The 25,791-nt window shown below is 40.9% G+C and overlaps 1 protein-coding gene across 1 annotated transcript in view; it reads right to left on the bottom strand.

Moving 5' to 3' along the window:
- The window catches only part of KCNC1 (potassium voltage-gated channel subfamily C member 1), a gene marked incomplete at both ends in the record, with an annotated part of 101,896 nt that overhangs the window by 5,857 nt on the left and 70,248 nt on the right, over positions 1-25,791 (bottom strand). Inside the window, one exon of the mRNA XM_084288407.1 lies at positions 11,746-12,679. Coding sequence (XP_084144533.1) covers positions 11,746-12,679 — 934 coding nt within the window. The remainder of the gene's footprint in view (positions 1-11,745; positions 12,680-25,791) is intronic.

Genomic DNA, 25,791 nt, shown 5'->3' with positions numbered 1-25,791 from the left:
ATCTGAACTAGGCTTATACAGCATTTTTCTTCAGATTGTACACTGCTTCACGAAGAATAGCTGATGTTATCCTTCCTCTTTTACAGATGGCTAAAACTACCATGTGGTGAAGTAACTAGCCCACTGCTATCTAAGAGGTTATCTACAAAATCTTCTGACCCCCAGCATAGCACCTCATCTCCATAATCGTACTATCTGTGAACACCTAGGTAACTGCACCAGTTTTAAGCATTCTCCTGCAGAGTCTTGGCTGAGAGGCTGAAAAAAGTGTTCAGCAGATCTCCCAGGTGAGTAGTTCATTTCACAACTACCTCATTTGTGTGGTTTCCACTTGATAGATTTTTGTTTGGTTTTGGTTTTAATCTTCCTTCCTGTTTTCTTTGCCTCCATTTGCAAGAAAGTATGATTAAAATGCCTTGGGGGTATTCTGAAAAACAACACTTACAATAACTTCTGGATTTTGCATCAGTGTACTCTCCTTGTTGTGGAGAAGCGCAGTAGAGATTGTCTGCATGCTGCACGGCTCTTCTCTTTTGTCGTAGCAAGCAGTTGCAGACTGTCCTAGTGACTTTACTGGCTTTACTTAACTGGCTACATGATCTGCATCAGATTTGTTGGCACTGTACTAAAGAAGATGGGGCCTTCCCACCCTCAGATCAGAAACACAGCAAATAGTAAACAAAGGTCTGTTTTCTTTGGTCCCGTTAGGTCACTGGCAATCTCTTCCAGAAAGAAACAGACTTCCTTCCTCCCAGGCACCCTTGTTTAAGGATTGAAAGAGACAAGGACCAAGGCTGGGCACTTACAACTTCCCTGAGAAGCTGTTTGCCATCCCACAAAGACTCAGAGGACTTCAAGGGTCTGCGCTCCTGCCCCAAGAGAAGGGGTTGGCCAGCAGGAAGGAGGTAAGAGCAATTGAGTGCAAAAACAGGGACAAAACTGAGAAAGGGAGCTGCGTGAAAGATGAAGATCTTTCTACTAGCGAGACCATGTCTGACTACAATTAAACTCCATACCACCATCCCATGTACAGCTAAAAATGAGTCTACAGCTTGTTTAGATCTCAGCTGTGCTCTAATAACCCTGGTCCCAAACTTGACGTTGCCATTATTACAGTCTGTGGATAGTCCTGCTCCTGATTGTGTGTGTTTTGGTTCTCATTCACAGCTTGAAGGTCTTTGCTTATTTTCAACCCCTGTTACTCTGCAGGGCTACATTCAATAGCTGCCTGAAGTGTCTCATGAAGAGGGATGTCCTTGAGGTCCCTCACAGCAGAGACCTTTAACGCACCTGGAACCCTGCTGGAAGTAACGGTATGTTGTCCATTTAATAAGTTAATTACTCTCTTGTTTTTCACTTTCCTCTCAGTTTTCTCATGATATAAAAGGGCTGTTAATGTGGCAAACATTAGCCATGTCATACTGTGCTGGCAATGGCAAACTTTCTTGGCAGGATGGTTTTCTCTGTCTCTAAGGCTACTGATAGAATGATACAGGAACAGAGGTGGCATGGCCAAGGTGAGGGTGGAGAACTGCTGTGCTCTGGCTTTTCTCAGCTACAAGATGTTTAGCTGGAAGTGCAAAGTGAAGTGAAGGGCTGCTGCAGTTGCTGGTGGAGGACAGACAATTTCCCATCTGTCTTTATTTTAGAGAAAATGCAAAGATTTTGCATTGCTTTTTGCAGCATTGTTTTTGTCTGATACTTCTCGTGCTGCGTACATGATTATGATGAAGATAAGGGTGTGAATCCAAGCATCTAAAGACATTTCCTCTGATCTATGGAGGTTAAGAGCTTCTCAGCATCTCAAAGTCCCCATTGACTTTATATCCTTCCATTTCTCTCTGAGATGTTGTGAGAAAGGTGGTATTTACAGTTCAATTCCCTATTCTCTCGAGTCTCCTTAATTCAAATTTCACACCAGTTATATCAAGTTGTTTTTCTTATGGTTGCCTGGATAGTGTTTACTGGCCATTAGTATTCATTGGCCACTCATCAATTGCATCAGGATAAATCCTTCTTGTTTTTATACTAGACTTCATCTAAACTCTGCTGTGCTTCTTCACTTTTTAAAGGAGGCTTAGGACATAATAGCTAATTGGGAAGAAAAGAAACTGCAGACTGGGAAAAATAAGCTTTTTCTTGAATTAGTACATGGCTATAGTGATTTCTGAGTTAATGTAGAATTTACAAGCAATTTAGAAGAAGCTTAGAAGCAGTAAACTTCATGTTCTGTGATTCTCCCTCTAGAAAATGATCAGAGATGTCTATCAGCTATTTTGTACCATTCTTTCAAAGTATTGTTGGGTAAATGGGGGAGATTGTAACAAAATACCTTGGTCAGGACCTGATTCAGCAAAATAACAATTAAGCTTGTGTGCCAGACCATCTTTGGTACAGAAATCAATTTTTATGGGCTCCAGAGCTTCATGCAGGATTAAGAAGCATGGATCCCATGGGTAAGGGCTCACTTTTGTTGTTGTTAAAGCAGGTCCTTAGAGTGAAAGGGATATAACTTCATTAAATTATAAAAAGAATTATGGAGAAGATGATGTATTAAACCACAGACAAAGGATGATGAAATGATGGCTTGGACAGTATGGAAGGAAGTATAGCATAGAGAACAGCATAGGCAATATGGATTTAAGCCTCTGAAAATGAGTAATGATTCATCAATATGGGCATCACTGGTTTTCAAAACGGCAGTGAAAAAAATCCTAAATTGGTAGGCTTGGGAATTTTTCTGCTGGAGAGTAATAAAAAATTAATTTTTTTTCCATGCAGACTATCTGGAAAAAAAAAAAAAAAAGTAATTTAACTAAGTAGTTCTATTGTCATACCGAGTACTTACTCTTTGCATTAATACCTTGCATCAGGTTTTGTGTCACAACCTCAATGAAGTTACCTATAGTCTGTGACATTCCTTGTTCTTTTGCATTAAATAACTGTATTGTAATCTCCTCGGCTGCCCAACATGGAGCTCAGGTTGATGGAAATTGGAGAAAAACTTCACAGAATAAAAAGTGACAGTCTGTAACATACACAAGTTGCAAGCAACGTACAGTAATAACAAATAAATGTTAACAAACAGAGTGAAAGAGAGAAAGAGAAAAAGAGAGAGAAAATGTGAAGAACATGTAAAAGAATTAACAGATTCCTATATAACAACTCAGTTTTAGTTATCCCAATATTCTAAGGCCATTAAAATAATAGTTAAAAAATGTTGTTAGATCTAGGTATCTTTATTAAAATTTCCTGATGTTTATATTACTGCGTACTTTGAAAGTTGCTATGAAGGTCTTCTGAGTAATTTCACACTGATGGACTTTATGCTGGCACAAACGAGAGCAGAATTTAGTATGCTACATGAATATGCAGAGGCCTTCCGACCCAACCTACCTCTTCAACATTTACTCACCACCGTGTTGACCTGGGTTCCTCCAGGAAGCCGTGTCCCCCAGTAAAGGCACTCCAGTGACGGTGGTGACCGCCTCTCCCAGAACTAACTGGCCAACATAGTAACATCACTCCCAGAGAATATCACCTTTGAGAGGCACTACTTCTTGAAGTGAGGTGACAGTATGTTGGCAGCCTACCTACTGGTACCTCTAGAGGAAATACAGGAGCTCTAATTAAGTTGATCCAGTATTTTATCACCTCTGCAGGTGTTATTGAATACCTGTTTAGTGCAGTGCTGAGAACTGTTGCTCCTGGAAGTGCTACATTGCAAAGAACTCTGGAAGATCCCTTCTAGTTTTATCCTGATGCTTCTAGGGTTTCACTTATACTCATCCTGGCCTTCTGAGATCCCACTAATATCCGATTCTGTAGAGTGTGGTGGGTCCTTGACAGGTCAGATAGAGGTTGCAGGAAAATGCAGTTGGGTGAGTCATGCTACAGTCTTACGTTACCGCTCTGAGGAATACAGTATGATGATCTGTACAGTATGGAAGGTGTCTGAGACATGGAGCATGGATGAACACAAAGAACAGTGACAGTGGGAATGGTGAATTGCTTCTTATTTCGGCTTTGTGCTTATAAACAGACAAGCAAATAGCCAAAGTTTGGAGAAAATATCCATCAAGTACAGAGCAAGAGGGATATAAGCTAGTGGGCTGGGCACAGAGCTGTCACCTCATACCCTAGACCCTTTTTGCCCTGGTCTTTTGTAGTAATGGGTAAATCATCCCATTTATCTTGTGCTATTGCAGTAAAGGTGACTTTTGTTGTATGTGTCCTAAAAGCGTCATTCATACTTAATCCAGCAGAAGGGAGAGATGCCAAGAGTACCTCTTTGATATCCCAGGAATTCACTCTGCAGTGGATGGCATGGGAGCTATAGTGGCAGGCACATGGTGTGAAAGGATGCTTGAGAAAGATGGTTTACCTCATTTAAAGGTAAACCCATTTTTTTTATTTTTTTTTTATTATTATTATTATTTTTTGTATTACCCAATCCTCCTAGTACTGGAGGATTGGCAGAGGCTGATCTGACTTGGCTGGAGTGTCTCTATCTGTTTACCCATCTCTAAAAGTGTCTCGTGCTCATTAAGTTAAGGCATTAAAAGTCCTAAGATTTATTAGTTCTCTGATTATTTTTCAGCTAGTCCTGAAGCGTAGTCCTGCCCTTTCATACAGTTGTCCACGAGGGACTGTGTAAGGTGAATTATTTTTTTTTTTTTGGTGTCTTACATAGTGCCAGAGAAAAGCATCTAAGTGTCTGCTTTGGGGACTGACAGCAAAAGAACAACAGTTTTGAAGGAAGTCCCCCAGACTTCTCTGCTGACTGGACAGAAGCCAGTCCAGATCTGCAAGGAGCTCTTTTTATTTCTATTCTTTCATTAAATACCTTACCATACTGCTGCACTGCTCTGGGGCTTCGTTCAAACCTTCCTCACTAGGGACTAGGCTGTGGCTACTGCTTACTGCCATTTAAGTAACGGGATGGCAAAACTCTTCAGCCATCGTAAACCTGGCATGGTTGTGGGCCAAAAAGAAGGCAACCCTTTGTGCTTGAGTTCATTGCTTTTCCTTTTTGCTTTCAGTTGACTTGGTATGGAGAATTGTATTCTTACCCAAATTATAATGTAAGCAAGCACTGTAGTACAAGTGACACCCACTGATTATATCTCTACAGGAAATGACAGATGAATAATTGTACAACAAAAAATTACATTGTATGAGATTGCAGAAATGCCACACGAGGGGCAAGGAATAGATCCAAATTGCTTCCACCTAAATATAGGCACTTAACTGAGGATCTTAAGTCCGAGCTGCAGTCACCTGAGATAAGTTATCGAGAAAGCCACCTCTGGCAGGCAATTCAGATCATAAATCAGTGAATTACTCTTAGACTGCCTAACTCTTCTTTTAACATAAGGGGAACTTTAGGCAAATGTATTTTAAGTTGAATGAGAAGAACTGAGCGTTATTCCTATTATTTTGAGCTGTTACAATTTCTGCATTAGACCCAGAGGACCCAGCTTCAGTGATGTTAAGATGCAATAATTACCTCATTTGCTATTTGGAGAGAGGGATTATGGAGTTTTAAAAGCTAGGAAAGCTAAGTACCAGGAGGAAAGAAAAAAACATCTCCCTGTTATCTTATCCTCTGCCTTTTAAATATACTTAAATATATCAAATGCATACAAACATCAAAGCCGTCTGAGCTGAAAAAGACCCAGACTCTTTTCAGTTACATTGTTGTCTGCTCTTGGTCTTACAGAGAGGGTCAAAGGCCTTATGACACTAAAATTAGTGGAGTCATATTATTTTTTTGCTTTAATGTTCAAAGGCATTTGGTCAGAGAATTCTCTTTCCTGTGAATTGAAGAACCACCGCAGTGACTGCCTACCTATGGCTTTAACAATGCTTTGCTATCTGCAAAAGAAACCCACTGAAGTTCACAGTCTACAGCTATGTGTTAGGCAGCATAATGGGCCTGTGAGAAGAACTGCCGAGAGTCCCCAGCTCCCACTGAGCACTGGCACTGGAATTACAGTGCTCAGCACACTTCTGACGTTAGAACCAATGTGTTCCACAAGAAATACAGGTTATTTAGGTTACAGTGACAGAAGGGATGAAAAATGAAGCCCTGAGAAAAGAGCAGTGCCTTCAGAAAACATAACTGATAAAGTAAAAATAGATAATTCCACAGTGTTTCTTTAAAGGGAGATCAGCTCTATCTCAGTAAATTGCATTGATATGGTAAGTTCCTAATATCAGTCTGGAGTCATTATAACAATGTAGTTCCCCTCTGCCCGGGATCGGATGGCTTTAACTATTCAGACACTGGGGTAGTTGTGGAGTGGCTTCTGGACAATTGTTTTCTGGGCTGGCAAGTAAAATAACCACAAAATTTTTTCTGAAGCTAGAGATTGTATTAGTAAGGACAGATATTTTCCTTCTCTTAGGCTCTTGAATTCTAATAATATTTTTTCCAAATTTTTCAGCTATGCAATGAGCAGAGTATTTTGCTATCAATACACTGTGAAAAAGTCACCCGACATGTCTGCATGATACACTGGTATGAAGATACAGTATCCATGGGGAATAGCTGAAGTGAAGCTGCATGCAGAGTGGACCAGAGAGGTGAGAATTTTTTACTTTGGCCATATTAAAATCAACATAAATGTCTTGTGTGCAGGTGTTGGACGTATGTGTACAGAAACAATTAAAAGTTGGGATAGGTTTCTTAACAAAACCAAAATAATCCTCATCTGTACTTGTGTGTTATGGATGCATTCTTAAGACCATGGCTCCATTACACCAGAGAGTGTTGTAGACATCAAATGAAGTTATAATTCCGTTCATGTTGTCATAAATATCTTTTGCAGTGTCAGAATATAACTTTCTCATCTTCATCTATGGCACCTTTAATATGTAACCATGCAGTCAACTTCACGTAAGTGCACAGCTCACGGAAGAGAGGGCCTAAAGAGCTGAATAACATTTCCATAACAAAACTTCCACAATTTGTTCTGCATGTTTTGAGGTTTTCTTACAAACTTGTGCCTTAATGTATTTCACTGCATGTACTGAGATAAATTACCTGTAGGATAGTGTGTGGTTTGGCACAGAAATCAGCTAAGTTTGAGTGTTTGAGGCTGACTTTTTTTTTGTTTTGCTTTGAATTTGAAGCAAATTTTGCTTCCTTTGCACTTCTTTTTTCTTTCTTTCTGTTTACTTCAGTTATGCTATTGACTGATAGGAGTACTCTGAAGCCTTTAGATAAAGGACACTGCAGCACAGTGGACCATGGTTATGACCGGTGCTCAGTTGAGTTTAACTCATGGCTTTTCCACAAGTAATGTTGCAGAATTAAATAAAGCCCTGAGTCAAATGAAAATACTGGAATCATAGAATATCCTGAGTTGGAAGGGATCCACAAGGATCACAGAGTCCAACTCTTGGTTCCACGCAGGACCACCCAAAAATCAGACCGTATGTCTGAGAGTGTTGTCCAAACGCTTCTTGAGCTCTGGCAGGCTCAGTGCTGTGACCACTGCCCTGGGAAGCCTGTCCCAGTGCCCAGCTGCTCTCTCAGTGCAGAACCTTTCCTTAACACCCAGCCTGACCCTACCCTGTCCCAGCTCCATGCCGTTCCCTCGGGTCCTGTCGCTGTCCCCACTCCACTTGTGAGGGAGCTGCAGGCCGCCATGAGGCCTCCCCTCAGCCCCCTCTGCTTGGGGCCAAACAAACCAAGGGACCTCGGCCAATTCTTGTACGTCTTGCCCTGTAGACCCTTCACCATCTTTGTTGCCCTACTTTGGACACTCTCTAATAGATTCATATCCTTAAACAAAAAATGGAGGTTATTTCCATTTTCTCTTTGCTGTCTACTTAGGCTGCTGGGTATTTGGATGTAAAATAGTGATTTTTCCAGATCTGACAACTGCAAAATGAAGCCTTGATCTTGAATGGGGCCTGTACACAACACTGCAATGTAACAAAGTTAGTAGTTTGACATGGTAATGCTACAACTTGGTGTGTGTATTTTAAATGAGGAGACACCTACAGTGTCTTCTATAGCTCCTGGGTCAAGGAGCTTTTGTCAAATGGGTCAGATGAAATCTGCTCCTTTGTATCATCACAGGCCCAGTTCCTCTAGGCACTATATAAACAGTATCTTGAGAGTTTATAGTCACCAGAAATTGTCTTGAAGAAGAATTTTGGTTCTCCAAGGGGAAATCTTTGCTTTCTTAATGCTGCTGCTGAAGGCCTGCCTACAGCAGTAGCTTTGCCATCCTCTGCAATGCCTTTCCTCCTCTTCTGCTGCTCTCCCGCTCACCCACCAGGGGAACGGGTGGGATGAAGAGCAGGAAGAGTTGATGCAGAGAAGGGAGGGCATGGTAGAACTGAACTCTGGCATTCTTTATCAAATTAAAACCAAGAGCTGTTATTTAAAGATACCCTCCTGCCAGATACAGATTAGCATAGGACTGGATGCTGAGAGTGTTGGGGCCAACTTAAAAATTCAAATCAAACCTACCAGAATTTCAATTCAAAACTTCTTTGCTTTGCCTGCAAATGACCGTAGCATCATTGGCAACAGCTGTGCAGCCTGCAGGCAAAGTTCTGCTGTTTGCATGTCTGTGCCAAGAAAGTGCTCTTTAGCTTGAGAGGAGGTGCTGGGATGTGGCTGTGCAGAGCTCTCTGTAGAGTCCACTTGACTGTGTGGGTATGGACTGAGATCAGCTGGGAACTGCTGACCCAGTGTGTAAGGGGGCACTTTGCTGTAGAGAGATAATCATATGTGGAACTATTTCATACTCATCACGGTTTTGTGAAGTATTTAGTCATTCCACCACACATAATATATGGAATTATTAACTTCATGTGATGTCCCTTTCTCCTGAGCAACTATATAGGCTTTTTTTTTTTTTTTTTAAAAAAAAAAAAAAAAAAGAAAAAAAGAAAAAAAGAATGTATTAGATACAAATCATATGGCTATATATCTCCTAGATACCGCCACACTGAAGCTTTGCAACTACAAAGTACAAGAAATATCTTGAACAACTTGGATATAATTATAGAAACGTTAGATCTGATGGACACATTCTGAGTTCCTAGTATGATGTTAACTGGTTGTCTATGGTTAGGTGGGGTTAACTACTGTAAATATTTCACTGTATGGGCAACACTCACAACTTGTCTTTGTTTTTATATAATGTGCAGGTTATAGTTTCAGGAAAAAGCCAGTGCCTATGAGCGCTTCATATTACATAAAGTGAACCTCAACATTCAAGGCAATGCAGATCTTGTTTTAACAGTCCAGTTCTGATCTCATTATTTTTCACTTTTCTCTTGCATCTGTATAGATATTTCTCCTTGTGAGGGAGCTGAGAGATGCAGGCAACAATGTTTTGCTGCTAGTGGTGCATAATAATTATCAGAAACAGGTCTCCAGCAACAGTGTTACTGAGTCCATTTTGTTAGCTGAAGTATAAGTGTGCTTTGTTACTTCTCAAAATATATATGCTTGTATACGTATATAAAAATATCCTCTTCTAATTAATTATTGCAGAAATAGGTTAAGTTGCTGTTACTACCAATACTTCATGGATATTGTGGTAACAGCTGATTTTAGAGCACTGATGGTGGCAAAACAGTTCCACATTGAACCAAAATTACACGTATTCTCAGGATACCAGTGTGGATTTGCATTGAACTCGTAGAATTCTTAGTCCTCTAGTTCCCAGAGAGGACCAGGATATGGAATGGAAGGAACTTTACAAAGCAAAGGATTTCTGAGATGAAAGTCGCTCTGTAGCTGACTGCTAAAGTACTCAAAAGTCAGGTGTCTCATACGCTTTACAGTTGGGTAGCTGGCGTGGTAAGAAACACACCGTATTGTTAGTGCCCTCTTTCCCTCTTGATATGTGATGCCCCAAAGGCATCTACTTATGAGAAGGTTTGCTGCTTGGACATGAGTTGTGATAAGCATTTGCAACCTGAGGGGAATGGATGATAAAACCATACGCTTATGCACCAAAGATACAATAGGAAAGAGACAGTCTATCAGTCACGTGAATTGTGATTGGCCTGTTGCAATGGAGCAGTCTTTAACAAGAAAATGAAAGCTCTTTACCTTCTGAATGAATTTTACACAGTTGCACAAAAGGGAAAAGAAAAAAAGGAAAGAAGAGAAGAGAGAAAAGAAAAGTTCCCACCAGCTCTTCCCCTCCAAAATTAGCACTGGCATAGGTGAAGTCACACACAAAGGAAAGTCTCGCTTTCTTTGTGCCTCTCACAATGACATCAACATGCATGGCTATGAGATGACGAGAAAATACCTCACTCAGGATGAATAACAAATTAGAATTTTCTTTAAAGTAAAAAAAATGATAACACAAGACCATCATAGGTATACGCTAGCTCCTTCAAAACATCTCTTGTTGTCTAGATGTCAGTTAAAATCACTTGATTGGTGATCTGTTTTATCTAATACGACACGGGAATATTCTGAAATAGGCTGAAGAATGTCTACTATGCAACTTCATTGGAACGTCTGCCAAAAACGCAGTTGGCTTTGTTTTCAACATGGTTATCTACTTTGAAATTACTCCATAGAATAAATAGTGATATTCCGTGGGTAGAGGTAGATTATGGGGTTGAAATAGTCAAATTGGAGCCCCGTAACTTTATGTGCTATAGGAGGAGTCTCATAAAACTGAGATATTCCCATAATTAACCACTAGCCATGGGATATTATAATATATTCCACGGTGACTAGTATTTTTTCCATTCCCCCCACCCCCCAGTAGAATTAGCATGATTAGTTTTGCTCTGGTTTCACCTATTGCTGACATGAATCAGTGTAATTAAAAATAAGAATACCATATTATGAGGCGATCACTGTTCAGGTCAAACTGGCCAGTATTGACCAGTCTGACCTTTTCCAGTCAGCCTTTGCTGCTCGAGGGTTGAAAGAGCTATAGCTCACCAACCCATACTTGCAAAAGGAGCGTGGTTTAGAAAACGTAGTTCAAAACTCTTCATAGCTCTAAATGCTAAATTCTAGTGGAATATTATAGAATAATTGGTTTGCATGCCATGGAATAAACATCCTTACATCTAGTCTTGTCTCAGAGTGAGTCATTTTATATTAGCGTCAAGAATTTGAGCTGTTGTTCTACTTTGCAGTTAATCATCAGAAAGAGACGGGATTGTCTCATGAATATGCATGATGGTATAGTTGTCCCTTCAACTTACTAGGCACCTAGTTTCTGTAATGAGATGTACAATATCTGCCATTTAAAACAGCTGAAAGGTCCCAATTGGGAACAAATGAGAAAGCATCTGGCTGTTTCAAATTCCAGCCCTGTTTTGTCAGAAAACTCTGTAATTGCTGAGTACTTGGCTCCTACTCTGCTCTATGAAGCATTCAGCTCTCAGGAGCCTCTGAGATGCATTACACAGTCCAGCAAAATAGCTGTAGAACTCTCAAAATTCTTCCACTAGATGTAACAGCTCTTCAGAATATCTTGAGACTTGTATGCCCTTAACCAGGACCAAAGTTTGGGCTCCTAGAGCGTGCTCTCATCCTTAGTTTTGCTGATCAGCCTCCACTGTACCATTTGTCCCTGCAACCTAGACTTCACACATATTATTCACTGTGTGATGGTGGGACTAGAATGGATAAATGTGCTACCCATTGCTCTAAGAAAGCAGTCTGGCTGAATCTTAAATCACTACGCGGGATGGAGGTTAACGGTCAGATGGACATTCCTCTAAGAGGTTTCCTACCTGCTCTGTTAATTTCTAAAATTTCTTCTTGGGCCAGTGGGCAAGTGTCGCTCTGAGTACTGTGGTGTGGAGAGTTTACGACAGATTTACAATAATTGGGGGATCCCAGCTGGGGTGGCCTCGGGATATGCTTCTTTTTTTTCTTTGGTAGCTTCTGCTTAGCCATAGCTAAGGAGTAATACATTCCGAAATTGTTCACAATGACAGGGACAGGCATGGCAATGGTCAGCACGCCGGCGAGAGCACAGAGGGCCCCCACCAGCATGCCTGACCAAGTCTGAGGATACATGTCTCCGTAGCCCAGGGTCGTCATGGTGACAACAGCCCACCAGAAGCCGATGGGGATATTTTTAAAGTGTGTGTGTTCACTGGCACTAGGGTCATTTGGTTTAGCACCTATTCTCTCGGCATAATAGATCATCGTGGCAAAGATTAAGACGCCCAATGCCAAAAATATGATGAGCAGCAAGAATTCGTTTGTGCTGGCACGGAGGGTGTGTCCCAAGACCCGCAACCCAACAAAGTGGCGGGTCAGCTTGAAAATTCGCAGGATTCGCACGAAACGGACTACGCGGAGGAAGCCCAGGACATCCTTAGCAGCTTTGGAAGACAGGCCACTGAGTCCAACCTCTAGATAGAAAGGCAGTATGGCCACAAAGTCAATGATGTTCAAAGAGTTTTTGATAAATTCCACCTTGTTTGGGCAGAAAGTGACTCTCATCAAGAACTCAAATGTAAACCAGACCACACAGACACCTTCGATGTAGGTGAGAAAGGCTTCAGTCTCTGCTTCCCTGTAGTGCCGCACCTGGGTGTCATTCCCGATGAATTCAGTTTCTGTCTTGTTCACAATGGGGTTAAATCTCTCATGGGTCTCGAGGCAGAAGGTGGTGATGGAGACCAGAATGAAGAAGAGGGAGGCAAATGCCACGTACTGTAGAAAGAAAGATACGAGAGAAACGTTAAACAGTAGGTTAAGCACAGGGGCTTTGATTCTTACAGAAGGGAGAGACAAGAGCCGCGTTAAAACTGAAGATTACGCCAAGCCTTCTTCCTGTGGGCTTAAGATGCCAAGTCTCACCTGCGAAGACAGCCTGACATTCAAGCTGGGATGGAGACCAGTATGTAAGTACATGCTTATGTCCATTCCTATACAGATAGCACTTCAGCGTGAGTGTAAATCTAAGCAAGCATTTGAATCCCCAAGCTCTCTTTGGTATTTAAAGTTAAGGATATACTTAAATTCTGCCTGCTTGAACTGGGTCTTCTGGTACTTTCTGGTCCTTAAGATAGAGCACACCTTCTGGGACATTTGTCACACAGGAGTCTTTCAACAGCGTTGTGTCAGTGGTGTGGTGGTTGCCTCCTGCTCCCAGCTTAGTGGGAGCTGTGGCACTTCAGGTGCTGCTAAATATGAGTGGCAGTCTCAGGGGACTCTACAGCAAGGATCTGAGTCCTGGTTGGCATCACGAGACTGTATTACCAAACCCCAGAGAAAGGTCAAGGAATAGTCGCATGTCAAACAGTTTTCCTGTAGTAAATAATCTGTTCTCAACTGTCTTCTCCAAATCTTTAATTTTTAAATTATTATTTTTTATTTTTTTTTTAGGGCAGTCAGAGAAGAGAAGCAAGAAGATTTGGATATACCTGTCAGCTGATCCAAAAGGAGACAGATCTACTGGGTTCTACCACACAAGGTTTTCTTCAAGAGATTTTCATTGCATTGTAAGTCTTACATAGAAACTAAATCAATCTTTTTTAAGGCTGTCTGATTGCAATTTGGTTAATCAAGTTACAGTGAAGATGGTATCAGCCCCCAAAGTCAATGAGTGTCTTAGGAGCATTTTCCTTTTCTGCTTCAGTTCCTTCTTTCCTCAGGCTTTTCTCAGCCTAAAGGAGATCTCTTGGTTATATTCCAAGATAATTGAGGGGGACAGTCAGGCCAAAATTCACAATTCTAATAACCACAGTTTGTCTGCTCAGTCCTCCTTTAATAAATCAAGTAGGTTTTGTACATCTAAGAAACCTGCTTCTGTGTTGGAGCAGTGTGTTAATAATAATACCTCTTCCCATTTACCTCCTTACATCAGTTATCTTCCTGTTTGTCTCTTGTGTATCTTTGACAAAAGAAGTTATATATGATGTTATTTCGTTGTTCTCTTGAGCATGATCAACCATATTATTTAAAATATTTAGGTGTTCTCATAGTGTTCCATTATTTACAATGTCCCTTTTTCAACAGTGTAGCCAAAGAAGGAATTACAAAGAATGAGTTTCTTTGGATTGTCTGTTGTCAGCAAATGCAGGGCAGTAATCTGAAACAAATTGCTGACAAAGGACCAGTTAAAAATAACCTCTGCTTCATGCAACCAAAGCTCTCCTGCAATCAAGGAGTTTCTCCTGTCTGCTTTCCTGGGTAGACATAGTGCAAAACTGCACTTGACCTTCCCTATTAGCAAACAGAGTCCATTGAAAGTATTCATCACAGTTTAAGGTGAGCCATTTAATAGGAAGGGAAACTGGCAGTGAACACAACAACAGAAGAATTTAGGTTGGAAGGGCACTCTAGATGTCATACGATACAACATTTGGTTCACATTCAAAGTTGGACCAGATACCGAAGTTGGATCAGTTTGTACCTTAAAGGAGGCTGTAACAAGGTGGAGTTGGTCTGTTCTCCCACGTGCCTGGTGACAGGACGAGGGGGAATGGGCTAAAGTTGTGCCAGGGAAAGTTTAGGTTGGATGTTAGGAAGAACTTCTTTACCGAAAGGGTTGTGAGGCATTGGAACAGGCTGCCCAGGGAAGTGGTGGAGTCACCATCCCTGGAGGTCTTTAGAAGATGTTTAGATGTTGAACTTAGCGATATGGTTTAGTGGAGGACTAGTTAGTGTTAGGTCAAAGGTTGAACTTGGTGACCTTGGAGGTCTCTTCCAACCTAGATGATTCTGTGATTCTGTATGCTCAGGGCCTTCCCTGGTCCACAACTGGATATCTCCAAGGTTAAGGCAGCTTGTGCCAGTATTCAGCCAAGAAGAAACAAAATAAGCTTGGAAGGATATGAAGCAAACAGACTCCTCTGCATTTCAAATCCAACCTTGCTGCCAAAGAGACAAGAAGGTTACCCCTTGTCACATGTAAAGAAAACTAGTACCTTCCCTTAAATGCTTAAGGCTATCATAGTATCCTCAGGTGATTAGACCATCTAAGTATAGGTGGTCTAATGTACATGTTAATATGTGCTAAAATCAATGCTTAATATAAACTGTCTGGAAGACAAACAGACGAGAGGTTAGGAAAATTGAGAGGCAGGACTGCTGGTATCTATTTATCTGATTCTTCAGTAAAGCAGGGAATTTTCTCCATGCACAGTTTCTCCATCTGTAAAATAGGTTAAAAAAATCTTGGTGTTTATGTGTTTTGTGATCACAGATAAATGTGTACAGGTTCTATATGTTTTCATTTTATTGTTAATTATCAACAGTCTCCCTAAAAAATAAGTTGAAGAGTCTTTTAAAGTGATCAAAGTCAGTTTATGTATATTTTTAATGCTCAGAGCATAATTAAGCAGGGGTTAGTAGCCCAATTGCCTGAGTAAAACAAGAAACAAAAAGCATTTTTCAGCAGGAACTCAGGAAAATATTTCCAGCAGCCTCAGAGCACATCTGCTCCATTTTGGCCTGGAGCAGATTTTTACTGTAGAGTCATAGATCCCTGAGAATTGAAGCTGTAGAAGGAAATGCTGACATTTCATTAAGCCAGGTAGAACTCGCTGATAAGAAGCAGAGAAGGGAATAAAACCATACTGCATTTTAAGGGGTCTGTGAAAAAGGCCCCTGTATGCTGACTGAAAATGCAGTTCTCCTCTTCAGGTGTATGAATACCTCTCCTGGGTGAGATTTTGGGGCTTAGGACAACCTTCAGGCTGATCTTGCCCAGCAGCGATGTTGAGAAATGATATTTTGCTGTATTGAAGGGAAGAAATAAACAATTCTGTCAGGACATTTAAATTCTCTGCAGTGGTATATGCTAACAGTGCTACCAGCAGAGAACATCACACCCATAATCTCTCCTGCGGTTAGCCCCTGTGTGCGCACCTTGGCTTCAGGGGGGAATTGAGATCTCTTAGTCATCAGTTCAGCAGAACAGAGAAGTATCCACTGAATGAGTGAGGCGTTTCCTTCCTTCTGTCTGCATTTAACAACATGCAGAGTTTTTTCACAGGTGTTTTCTTAAATGCTTTGGAAGCGTGGGTTTGCTATCGAGGTTTCATAGAACCATGGCACAACAATGGTATTTACAAGAAAGATCCCAATCAGAATTTGTTATCACTGTTGAATTGCTTTCTAATCATAAAACCTATGTTGTTTTGGGTAAGAAAAAAAAAGGTCTGTAGCCAATACATGCTCTGGTATTGAAAAGACCTTGTTTTTGCTGTAGTAGTAAACTTGCGTGCACTGAAAGGAGACAGCAATGGAGATCAGCCTCTATATCATTGGCATAGATTTAGATTGGTGGTCCCAAATTTTTATTGCCCTGATTCCTTTTTTCTTCTGAATATTTTCCTCATTAATTATTTGATATAAGACCTACCAAGCTGTAAACAAAACCAATAGTTATTCAGTGGCTATGGGTGATGAGCATTCATTCATACCAAAGAGCTCAAAAAAGGAACCCTCCCTGGCTCTCTATCAAAAAGGCCGATAAAGATCAGCCACCATGCCTGACATTATAGCTAGTCAAGTCCAGAGGTGAGCAAAGCTGGTGAAATCTAGTGAAGACTCTGGGACTTGTATGTGTTCTAATGTCTTTGAAAATACATCTCTTTATTTCACTAATAATTGCCTAAACCCTAATCAAACCAGTGGATTGCTCTTGTGATATTTAGAGGTTCTTAGTTTTCCTTCTCCATACATTTTACAACAGAATATCTCTTCGTTCTAAGACCTGAATGCGGAGAAAAGCGAGGATTTTATTAAGTGATGCCATGTGTTATTGAGTTCCAGAACAACAGCTAAAATTTACTATAATTAAATAAAATGCCTAGGTAATGTGTTTGAAGAGATCAAAACTCTTTTATTTGCTTTGACACATGTGAATGATTTTTACTTAGCCTAGAGATGGTGCTGCCACTGTTTCTTTCTGGCTTTAATGCCAACAAAGGAGCACTTCAGATTGTCCAAAACTGCAGAAGCTATAAGAGAAGGCAGAGAGGAGATTTTAAAAAAGATGCTTTAATTAAAATATATTTATGTTAAAATGCCTTCATTTTGGAGAGAGAAAAAAAAAAAAATTACAGTCCTGCATAATCTAGAATTGTGACAGGTATTTTTTAACAAGTCCATCCTGAAAGCAGCTAAAGTGCATCATGCCCGTAAGTGGAGAATTTCACCATCTAATTTTTATTGCCTCTGATTTTATATATATATATATATATTTACTGTGTGTATATGTAAGGCGTGCTTCTTCACTACTCTACTCCACTATCTAACCTAGCCATTTTTGTCAGTCCAGTGTGAATATGAAGTGCCAATTAATTCAGAATAGTAGTGTTTCACACCAGCGTCACAGAGCTGTAAACGGTACAAGATAACAGAATCAGACCTAGCCGCCCATGAATAATGAGCCAGTAAATTTCCATTCAGCATGGAAGGGAAACAGGAGTCCAGTACCTTAAAAACATGACTAAACCTTGCAATACACGAGGATTAGGAGACTAGGCTCATTCAGAAAAAGGTCTGAGGATTAGACAGACAGTATTAAATATATAGGTGTGACTGCCTACTTCTGGGAATTACTTTTTAAAACCGTATTTCATCTTGCATTTCTGAGATAGTTCCGATCTGAGAGATAAGAAACCTTTTTATGGTTTGCTGTAAGCAAGTAAGCCCAGTAACCCACTAGAATGCATTGATACAGTGCTTGGAATTGCCAGATTTCAATACAGATGGGCAGCAAAGGCTGTTGATTTAAGCATTGGGACAGAAATTGGATGACTGAGGCTCTTAGCCTCCAGCACTGACCCACTTTTTTGCCTCCCAGCATGTGTACCTGTGAAGGGAGGCCTTGGCTGAGTCTTTGATCCAAGAGACACCACTCGTGGACCATAAGCAGGGAAAGTTGGTGGCAGCAGTAGCAGCACAGCTTTTACTAGTCAAGTTTCAGTAAACTCAGAGGTTGTTCTCTAGGAAATAGGGATCTACACAACATACCATTCATAATTCATCACACATTCAGAGTGAGTTGGTAGAAGCTGCATGCCGCAGACGGGTGCTCTTCTCCTTTGATACTGCTCAGAATCATTTAACAATTGTGACTCAGGCTAGAGGGGAGAAAAGGAACAGGTCACACTTAGAGGAGATTTTCCAGCCTCTCCCTTTGCAACTGCTAACAGAAGTATTTTTTAAAAAGTGATTCTTTAATTCCTGTCTTCTTGCAGGGAAATTCAGGAAATCCTACCCTTCCCTCAACCATGAAAGGCAGAGGAAGATGGCCTTTTGCTTGAATCATCAGAAAATTTTCTATAGAAGTGGCACCCTGTCTTTCTAATGGTCTGTTCTGGTGAGTTATGGTTTTGATGAAAAAATACTTAATTTACTAGATCATAACCATCCTGTTCCTCTTGAACCAAAAAAGCACAGGAGATAAGTTGTCGTCTTAGTCAGTATGAGCAGAACCTCTGAACGTCAAGTTTGTGTCCTCCCCAGTGTGAGAGTCCAGGGCTTGGCAAGACTGAAATGAGAGATGAAAACATTCTCCTCATACATCTTTGCCCTCCAAGGGAGAAGTGATGGAGCCATTAGTGCTGCAGTGCCTCTAGAAATATAAGTTATGACTCAAGTGGGATCCAATATTCTTTTTTTTTTCTTCCTTTTTTTCTACCAAAAAGAAGTCCCAGGTCTAGTAATCTTTCAGTAAGTCCATGAACACTAAATGCTGTCTATCTTGCAGGAGCAAGCTAGTCTCAGAAGCGTTTCAGATCACTGCTGGTAACCTATGAGTTTGTTCCTGCAAAACATCACTATTTCAGATATATCCAGACCCCTGTGCTTTTTGCTAGTCCTGCATAAAACCACATGATTTCCATTCATGAGGCCAAGGGCTTTACCAGTATTTACAGTTGTTCATTTGTTCAAGGTTTATCTCTGAAACAGCTGTTACATCTGCATGAAGCGGACATTTGCCTGTGACTTGAATCACTGAGCTTGGATTGTTTATTTTATTCTGAAAGCTATATTTTAACCACTCTAAAACTTAGCCCGTGTATCACCAAAATGTTTAATAATTGAGACAAATCTTTTTTGCATAGCTCAGCCAAAGTTTGGGTTAAATGAAAGCTGCTTTAGAATACTCAGCTTTATTACAACTTTATTTGTCAAGACTGATTTTCCAGGCTTTCTTAGAGATGTGGACCCTGATTCAAACAAATGACTCATTTCAAATGTGCAAGTAATTCTGCTGAATTTTGGAGAGAAATATTGAATCTGTATGACTGATCAAATGACTAAATGTAGGCACAGTAGCTAGCAACCAGCTAATGCTGTGAAAGTGAGCAAAAGCAAAGACTTTGTCAAAAACCCACCTTGGCAACATTTCATTAAGAATCCTAATGTAAGATGTTTGGAGATTCTTTGAGTGATGACTATGAAATTGAAAGTATTTGCAAGGGGAAAAATCCAGTTCTGCTTTTGTAGGTGTGAAACCAGTCTATGAGGGCACAATCAAATGTAACCTCCCAGCTCTTGTCTGTGAAGGGACAGATGACCATCTTGGCAGTCCATCTTTTTCCAATGAGTTTCTTTTTTCAATAAGATAAGACAATCAACAGAGAAACTCACTTCAGTGAACATACTGGCTCAGTATCAAGGTTGTTCAAATTTGTGCTTCTTAGCTGAGACAAATTGAAGAAGTAAGCTTAGAGATAAACAAAGCTTGCTCCAGAATCAGAAGAGAAGTCCACTGGCAGCTCACGGATGAAATGGTTATGTAATGCCAAAAAAATATATATGACAGCTTGCAAAAAAATCTTGGAATGCTTAGTGGCACGCAGACGTGAAATAGCATGTTAAAAAAAAATGTGCAGTCATCTGTGGGGAATATGCTTAAGTTATTCAGCGTTGACGTTGCAATAAATAAATTAGAAGCACCTCTCTCAAATGTTAGTCCTAGCAGGCAGCCGTGTGCTTTGACAAGGTAGTTACAGAGAGAAGCAAGGCTTCATCAGAACTGGAAGTGTGGTATATACAGTATTTGTCTGTGACCGCATGGCCAGCCAGCTGGTCACCAGGCAGAGATTGGAATGCTTAGGCAAGTTTTCCGGTTTCATTTAGGTTAGATTAAATCAATTTAATGCAATTTCATAGGAACACCATGCATGATCAGAGCAGAGATGTGAATTTATTTTGCAAGCTTCTTTGCTAGCTCCCTAGTCTGGGTAGTGAGAACTGTGTGGAGACAGTATGGTGGGAGTTAGAAATGGTTCATATTGCTCAGCAACAGCTCAGTGGGAAATTCTCATCTTAACATTTATAGATTCCTGATCCAAATGTGCCCCAAGACTTCTGCAGCTAGGTATATGGGACGCTACAGAAGGAGCTGTAAGTGCTGAAAGGGAGTTTTCCATCTCTTCAAGGGACTGTAGTAACATAGGCTTGATAAGGGCCTACAAACATAATCGAGTCAGTCCCTTAACCCAAAGCACAGTCTTTGATCATTCCCCAGCTATATAGGCTCTTTTTAAGGACCTCCAATGGTGAATATTATAGATTCTTTGCAAGAAGTCTTGCTTCACCGTGATCTAGCTGTAATTTTTTCTTCCTAATATCTAACATAAATCAGCTGTGCTACTTTTTAGGCTTGTTTGCTTTTGCCCTATCCATCACAGACAGCTATGGATTTGGAAATTTGCAGATGCTTTCCTTCTTTTCTAAGCTAACATCTATTAAAGATCCAAATGTTCCATGGGTCCTAGACTCATGTTCTTATATTCTCATTCTGTTACTGCATAAAATCAATATAATTATTAATCTCATTTTCAGATGATGCCACACACATTTATGCTGTCAGTTCTGTCAAATGTTCTAGAATTAAATAAACCAAGTAGGTCATGTAATATTTCATACACTGGAGCATGACAAATGAAACCAGGCAACTTTTTCTACAACTGCTCATTATCACTAGTTTTTTTAGCCCTTTCTTGTAAGGCAGGCTACTTTTTGTGCACTATGCACACTTTCTATTCTCAACTGAAAAGAAGAATTTTTTCGCGATGACTGGTGGCAGCATCGTGAGCTATGATATTCTGGATCTCGCCTCACCACCTTTGTTCTGGATGCTATTTTCTCTCCTGAGATATGACACTTCCTCCCTCTCTGACTCACTGCCAGTCCTTCGTTGTGGGAAAAAAACATTTCTTATGCAATGCCTTGACAAGAGAGGGGAATTCCTGACTAGAGCTAGGCGAATCCAACTGGGAAAACCCAAAGACTTGCAAAATATGCTTAGTCCTGAGGCTTCCTATTTTCTAGATGTAATTTTTATTTTTCTCCTTCAAAAATGAATAAAAGTCACACACGTGCTTGTGGTTATGATCAAGTGCAGACAGGTGAAACTAGGTATGTATCTTAGCCCAAGCCTCACCTTTTGCATTTAGAAATATGAAAATAGAAAGAGGATTGATTGACAAGTTTTAATCTCTCAAATGCATGTATGTGTGTGCACACTCTTGAAGCTATTAACTTAGGGATTCCTTACAGTGATTTTAGCTGTAGGCTACGTGAGTCCTGGGACTCTCTGTGGAGCAGCAGCTCCCATTTCTCCTTTTTTTGCTACAGCTTCTGCACAGTCACTTGCTCAAGAGTGGCTAAATTCACATGCTCGTACTTCTAAGAAGTACAGCCTCTCTCAAGCCTACATCACATTAGAATCATCCCAGAAGCTCTTCAAAGAGTAGGAGACATATTTCTGTATCCTTTCAGGGCCTGCCCCAAGTGAACCACCAACCTCAGCTATGCACCAGCACCGGAGAAACGAAATTGTTACAAGCATGGAGCAGGCAGAGTGCCTGTTGGTCTCCAGCTCCACTAGAAAGAGCACATCTTTTCTTATGTTTTGCAAGAAAAACTCCAGCGTGTGGAAGCATTGAGTGCAAAACTCCACAAGGAAACACTTGAAATACTCAGTGAGGCTTTGTCCTGAATACAGACCTTCCTAACCTAATAAAAGAGGAAGACTTTTCTCCCTGTGGTTTTGAAGCCAAGATATTTGTGGTGTGTGCCAGATCATGTTTGTATTCAGACAATGATGCTGCTTCTTTGAGACAAATTAGAATAAGCAGTTGTCGAATCTTTAATAGTTTAAAATGTGGCTAGGCTGGCTACATAACCACCCTCAGACAGGGAGTGAAATCTACCTGCTTGTCTTCCATGAGAAGTCACCAACAGCTGGTAGGGGCAGTCAATTGGATGCTGGTGGCTCCTACATAAGACTAAGGGGAAGACCCTGAAGATGACAGCCCACAGAGATGAGCCGTTCGGGTGTGCAGTGCCTGCAAAGGGTCCCAACTCCAATTTCTCTCCCCAAGCAATGCTGTAGCAAAAGTAAGTGTGATAGAAATCCTGTTTGGAGACAGAGATGAACCTTTTTCATATTTGACTGTGGATTTTTGAAACCCTAGTTCCCGACTGCTCCACGAGAGATGTTCCAAAGTTTTAAATTCACGGAGTGGCCGAGAGCCATCTGAGAGCTGAGCTGAGCACCTCAGAAGTGAGGCACTCAAAATAACTCATCGTTCTGAAAAAATGAAAGCACTGAGATCTCTTTGGGTGCTACTAAATGTTGAGCTTGGGATTTCCTGTTTTCAGGCTTCCAGGTATTTGCACAGTACAGTGACATGGGGACCATGGATAGGAGATGGCACGTACTGCCTGAATGCAGGTTGATCTGTGCAGTGTAGCTGCATGAGACACTCCGATTCCTAGTCCAAACACCGACCAGAAGCCCTCTGCAGCACAAACTTTTGCCTCAGCTTTTATTAGTGGTAATTTGCCCTTATGGTGTTCTGCTTCACTTGTTCCTGAGTACAAGATACACTTGCTATAGCCTCCCACCTACAGAACCCTTCTCTGCCATGTTTTTGTATTTATCAGTCCAGGGAATGAAGGGGTTATGGTGATGTTATCTGGCATTTTATCACCCCCTCTATGTCAGTATCTGTTTTACTATCTCTCTGAAGAGAAGAGTTTTCATACCTATGTTTCTGTGGCTTAACTCCTACATGTGCCAGAAGTAAACATACGGAGCCAGGAAGGTAGCCATTTTATGCCAGTTTGCTCCTTTGGCATTCTCTCTCCTGTTCAGGTGGTCAAGCACTTCAATTCCCAGGTAGATTTCCCTTTTCTCATAGGAAATATCTCACTTTCTTTGTGGCGAGATTTGACAGTTTTGTAAACAAGTGCATATATTATATGTAGAGAGAGGTATTTATTTTTTTCCCTCTCTCCTGCTCTTTGTTCTGTTTTAAGTATCCTAGGGTGTCTTCTCAAACTCTCTGAAAACCGTTTAGATCTATGCCTTAAGACCTTTGCTCCCAAAATGTCCTTTTGCTATGGAGTTCGATAGCACTACTTAGGGTTCCTATTTTTTTTTAAGATTTTCTAGTAACTCTTCTCAACTTAGGCAACATTTCACATATCAAAGATGCCTTCCAGAATTTGCATTTGTCTCCATAAAAGGAATCATTTGGGGCTCAGCGCAGCTCTATTTGGTTCTTGATTTTGCCCATGAAGGTACTGCAACCTCTATATGGCAAATCAAGTCTGAGATGTTCAGTCATTAAAGACACACCGTGATTGTAAAGAACCTCAGGAAGAGCCCAGCCATAACCCAAACTCAAGAGGGCACCTGCTGTCCCAGGAGTCCCTATCACAGTACTCAGTACAGGGCAGTCAGTGCACACGCCCACTCTCTTTGCTGACAGCACTGTCCTGATTTAAAGGAGAGGATTATATCATACTTTCTTTCCCTGGTAAAATATTTTCTCCTCCTGAGTATATTCACTGTACCTAATCTAACTACACCACTGCGTACCAACAGACATGCAGAAACTGTGCACTTACATGTGAGATGGATGACAAAGAAAGAAGTCTTCATTGTCATGTTATTAAGGCTTAACTTATGAGAAGGATGTATAACACCTGTGATACTAACCCGGCTATCAGTTCCACACAGCAATTCTCCCTCCCCCAAGCCAGAGTCATTGTTAGCAGCTGTGAAACTCCTGCAGAGCGTGCTCCAGGGGCAGTGCTGTGGGGTTAATCACACAGCATGGTCAGCCGGCTCACAGCAGTTCAGAAGGGTTCCCGACAGCCTTTTGCAGGTAACTACTGTAAGAGCCACTGTCTTCCCTGGTGCTGGGGAGCTGAACTCAGGACCACCCTCTGTTAACTCCTATAGCTGGGGCTTTTGGGGAGGGATGGACTGTAAAAGTTGTGTGGTGCTGAAAGAACGAGGCCTTGAAATGCTTACTGCGAGGTACGTTGCATAAGCAACAAGGAAAATACTTCTACTTAAAACAATGTCTCAAGCATTCAAGGTTAACTGAAGCTGCTGAAGAAAAGATTAGAAAAGAAACACAAGGTAAGTCATAGCCTGAACCCAGAGGAAAATTGCTTTCTACAGAAGACGAAAGGAATTTAGGGTATTTTGAGAAGTTTGCCAGCAATGTTATGCAACTGTTTAACTTGTGTCCTGCGGTACTCTCAGCATCTTGTGGGATAATAGCAGACTCTCATCTCTTACTGCTTGCTGCATTATGGCTGTATCAGCCATGGTGTATTTGCATATCTTTAGTTTATTCAAGTGCATATGCAGGTATGATGTGAACCGTGGCTGAAGAGCTAACTTTGTTTCTGAATGCTATCCTCCACCACAAAGGAAACATCCTTTATTCGGAATAGCTTTGTGGAATATTATGCATCTACCTGCGCTACAAAGGACCTGAAATATTGCATAACACTAACACTTAACAGTGTGCAACATTGTATGCCTTGAAAGTGCTGTTGAAATGTTAATTTAAAAATCAATTTGCAGCTGTTCTGTAAGGCAAAAGAAGCAGATGCTATTTCTGTTCCATAGGTGAGGTGATGGTGAGGCTCAGAGGGTATAGCAGGTTTTTCTTAAGTACGTTGGTTTAATTTTGACTGCACAGCTACCAGTATTGAAGTCTTTGGCTGAGGCAAAATGTCTTGAAATCTGGAATTCCAAAGGAACGGATAGGGTTGTCAGATCGAATACTGAGATGGCAAGGTTTAACCTTGCAGACCAAGCGAGTCCAACATGTAGCAAATGGCAGGAGGGAGGATGAGGTGAGAAGGATGGGTGGGCTGTAGTTGTAGATTTTTCTATTTATCCAAATTATGGTCTTGTTCATCTAACATAGCTACATCAGTTCCTCTAGAAAGGGCCACTCTCTGTGGGAGAAGGGTGAGAATTTTTCCATCAAAAGTGAATAAACTATACTTGGTAGTGACTTTAATCTTTTGTCCTGAGAAACCTTTTTATCTGAAGTCCTCAACACGGAGATCTCCTATCATCTGTTTTAACAGGATCGGAGTGCCAGCCTATGAAAACCTGGCCTTAAGGAGATTTCCAATTGGAGATAATAACAGCGAATTACCAGAAATCACTAAGCACTTCTGGAAGTCTTTCCTAGTGTGTATTGCCACACAACAGGCACAAAACTGCATAAAAATAAAGGGAGAAAGGATGAAATGAACTGATGGTGGAAGTGCATTGATTCCAACAATATCATTGCTCTCTGGGAGCTTCTGGGTGAGGCGTACTTTCTCTCCCGAGCATGAGATAGACTGCTGTCCGGGGGCATTTCTTTGCTTAAAGAAGAGCTTGAGCAAATGGTTGCCTATAAAAATCTATTTAGAAAAAAGGCCTTTAAAGACAGAGCGGTCTGTAATGCTGACTTGTTTGTAAAAAAACAATTCCTAGACGTGTGGGTAGTGAGTCGGGTGAGTGCCATCAGCTACAGCAAACA

This window comes from Netta rufina (assembly GCF_964035555.1).
Source record: "Netta rufina genome assembly, chromosome: 5".
Classification (NCBI taxonomy): Eukaryota; Metazoa; Chordata; class Aves; order Anseriformes; family Anatidae; genus Netta; species Netta rufina.
The sequence above is the reverse complement of the archived record's forward strand: the minus strand, read 5'-3'. Positions and strand labels throughout refer to the sequence as shown.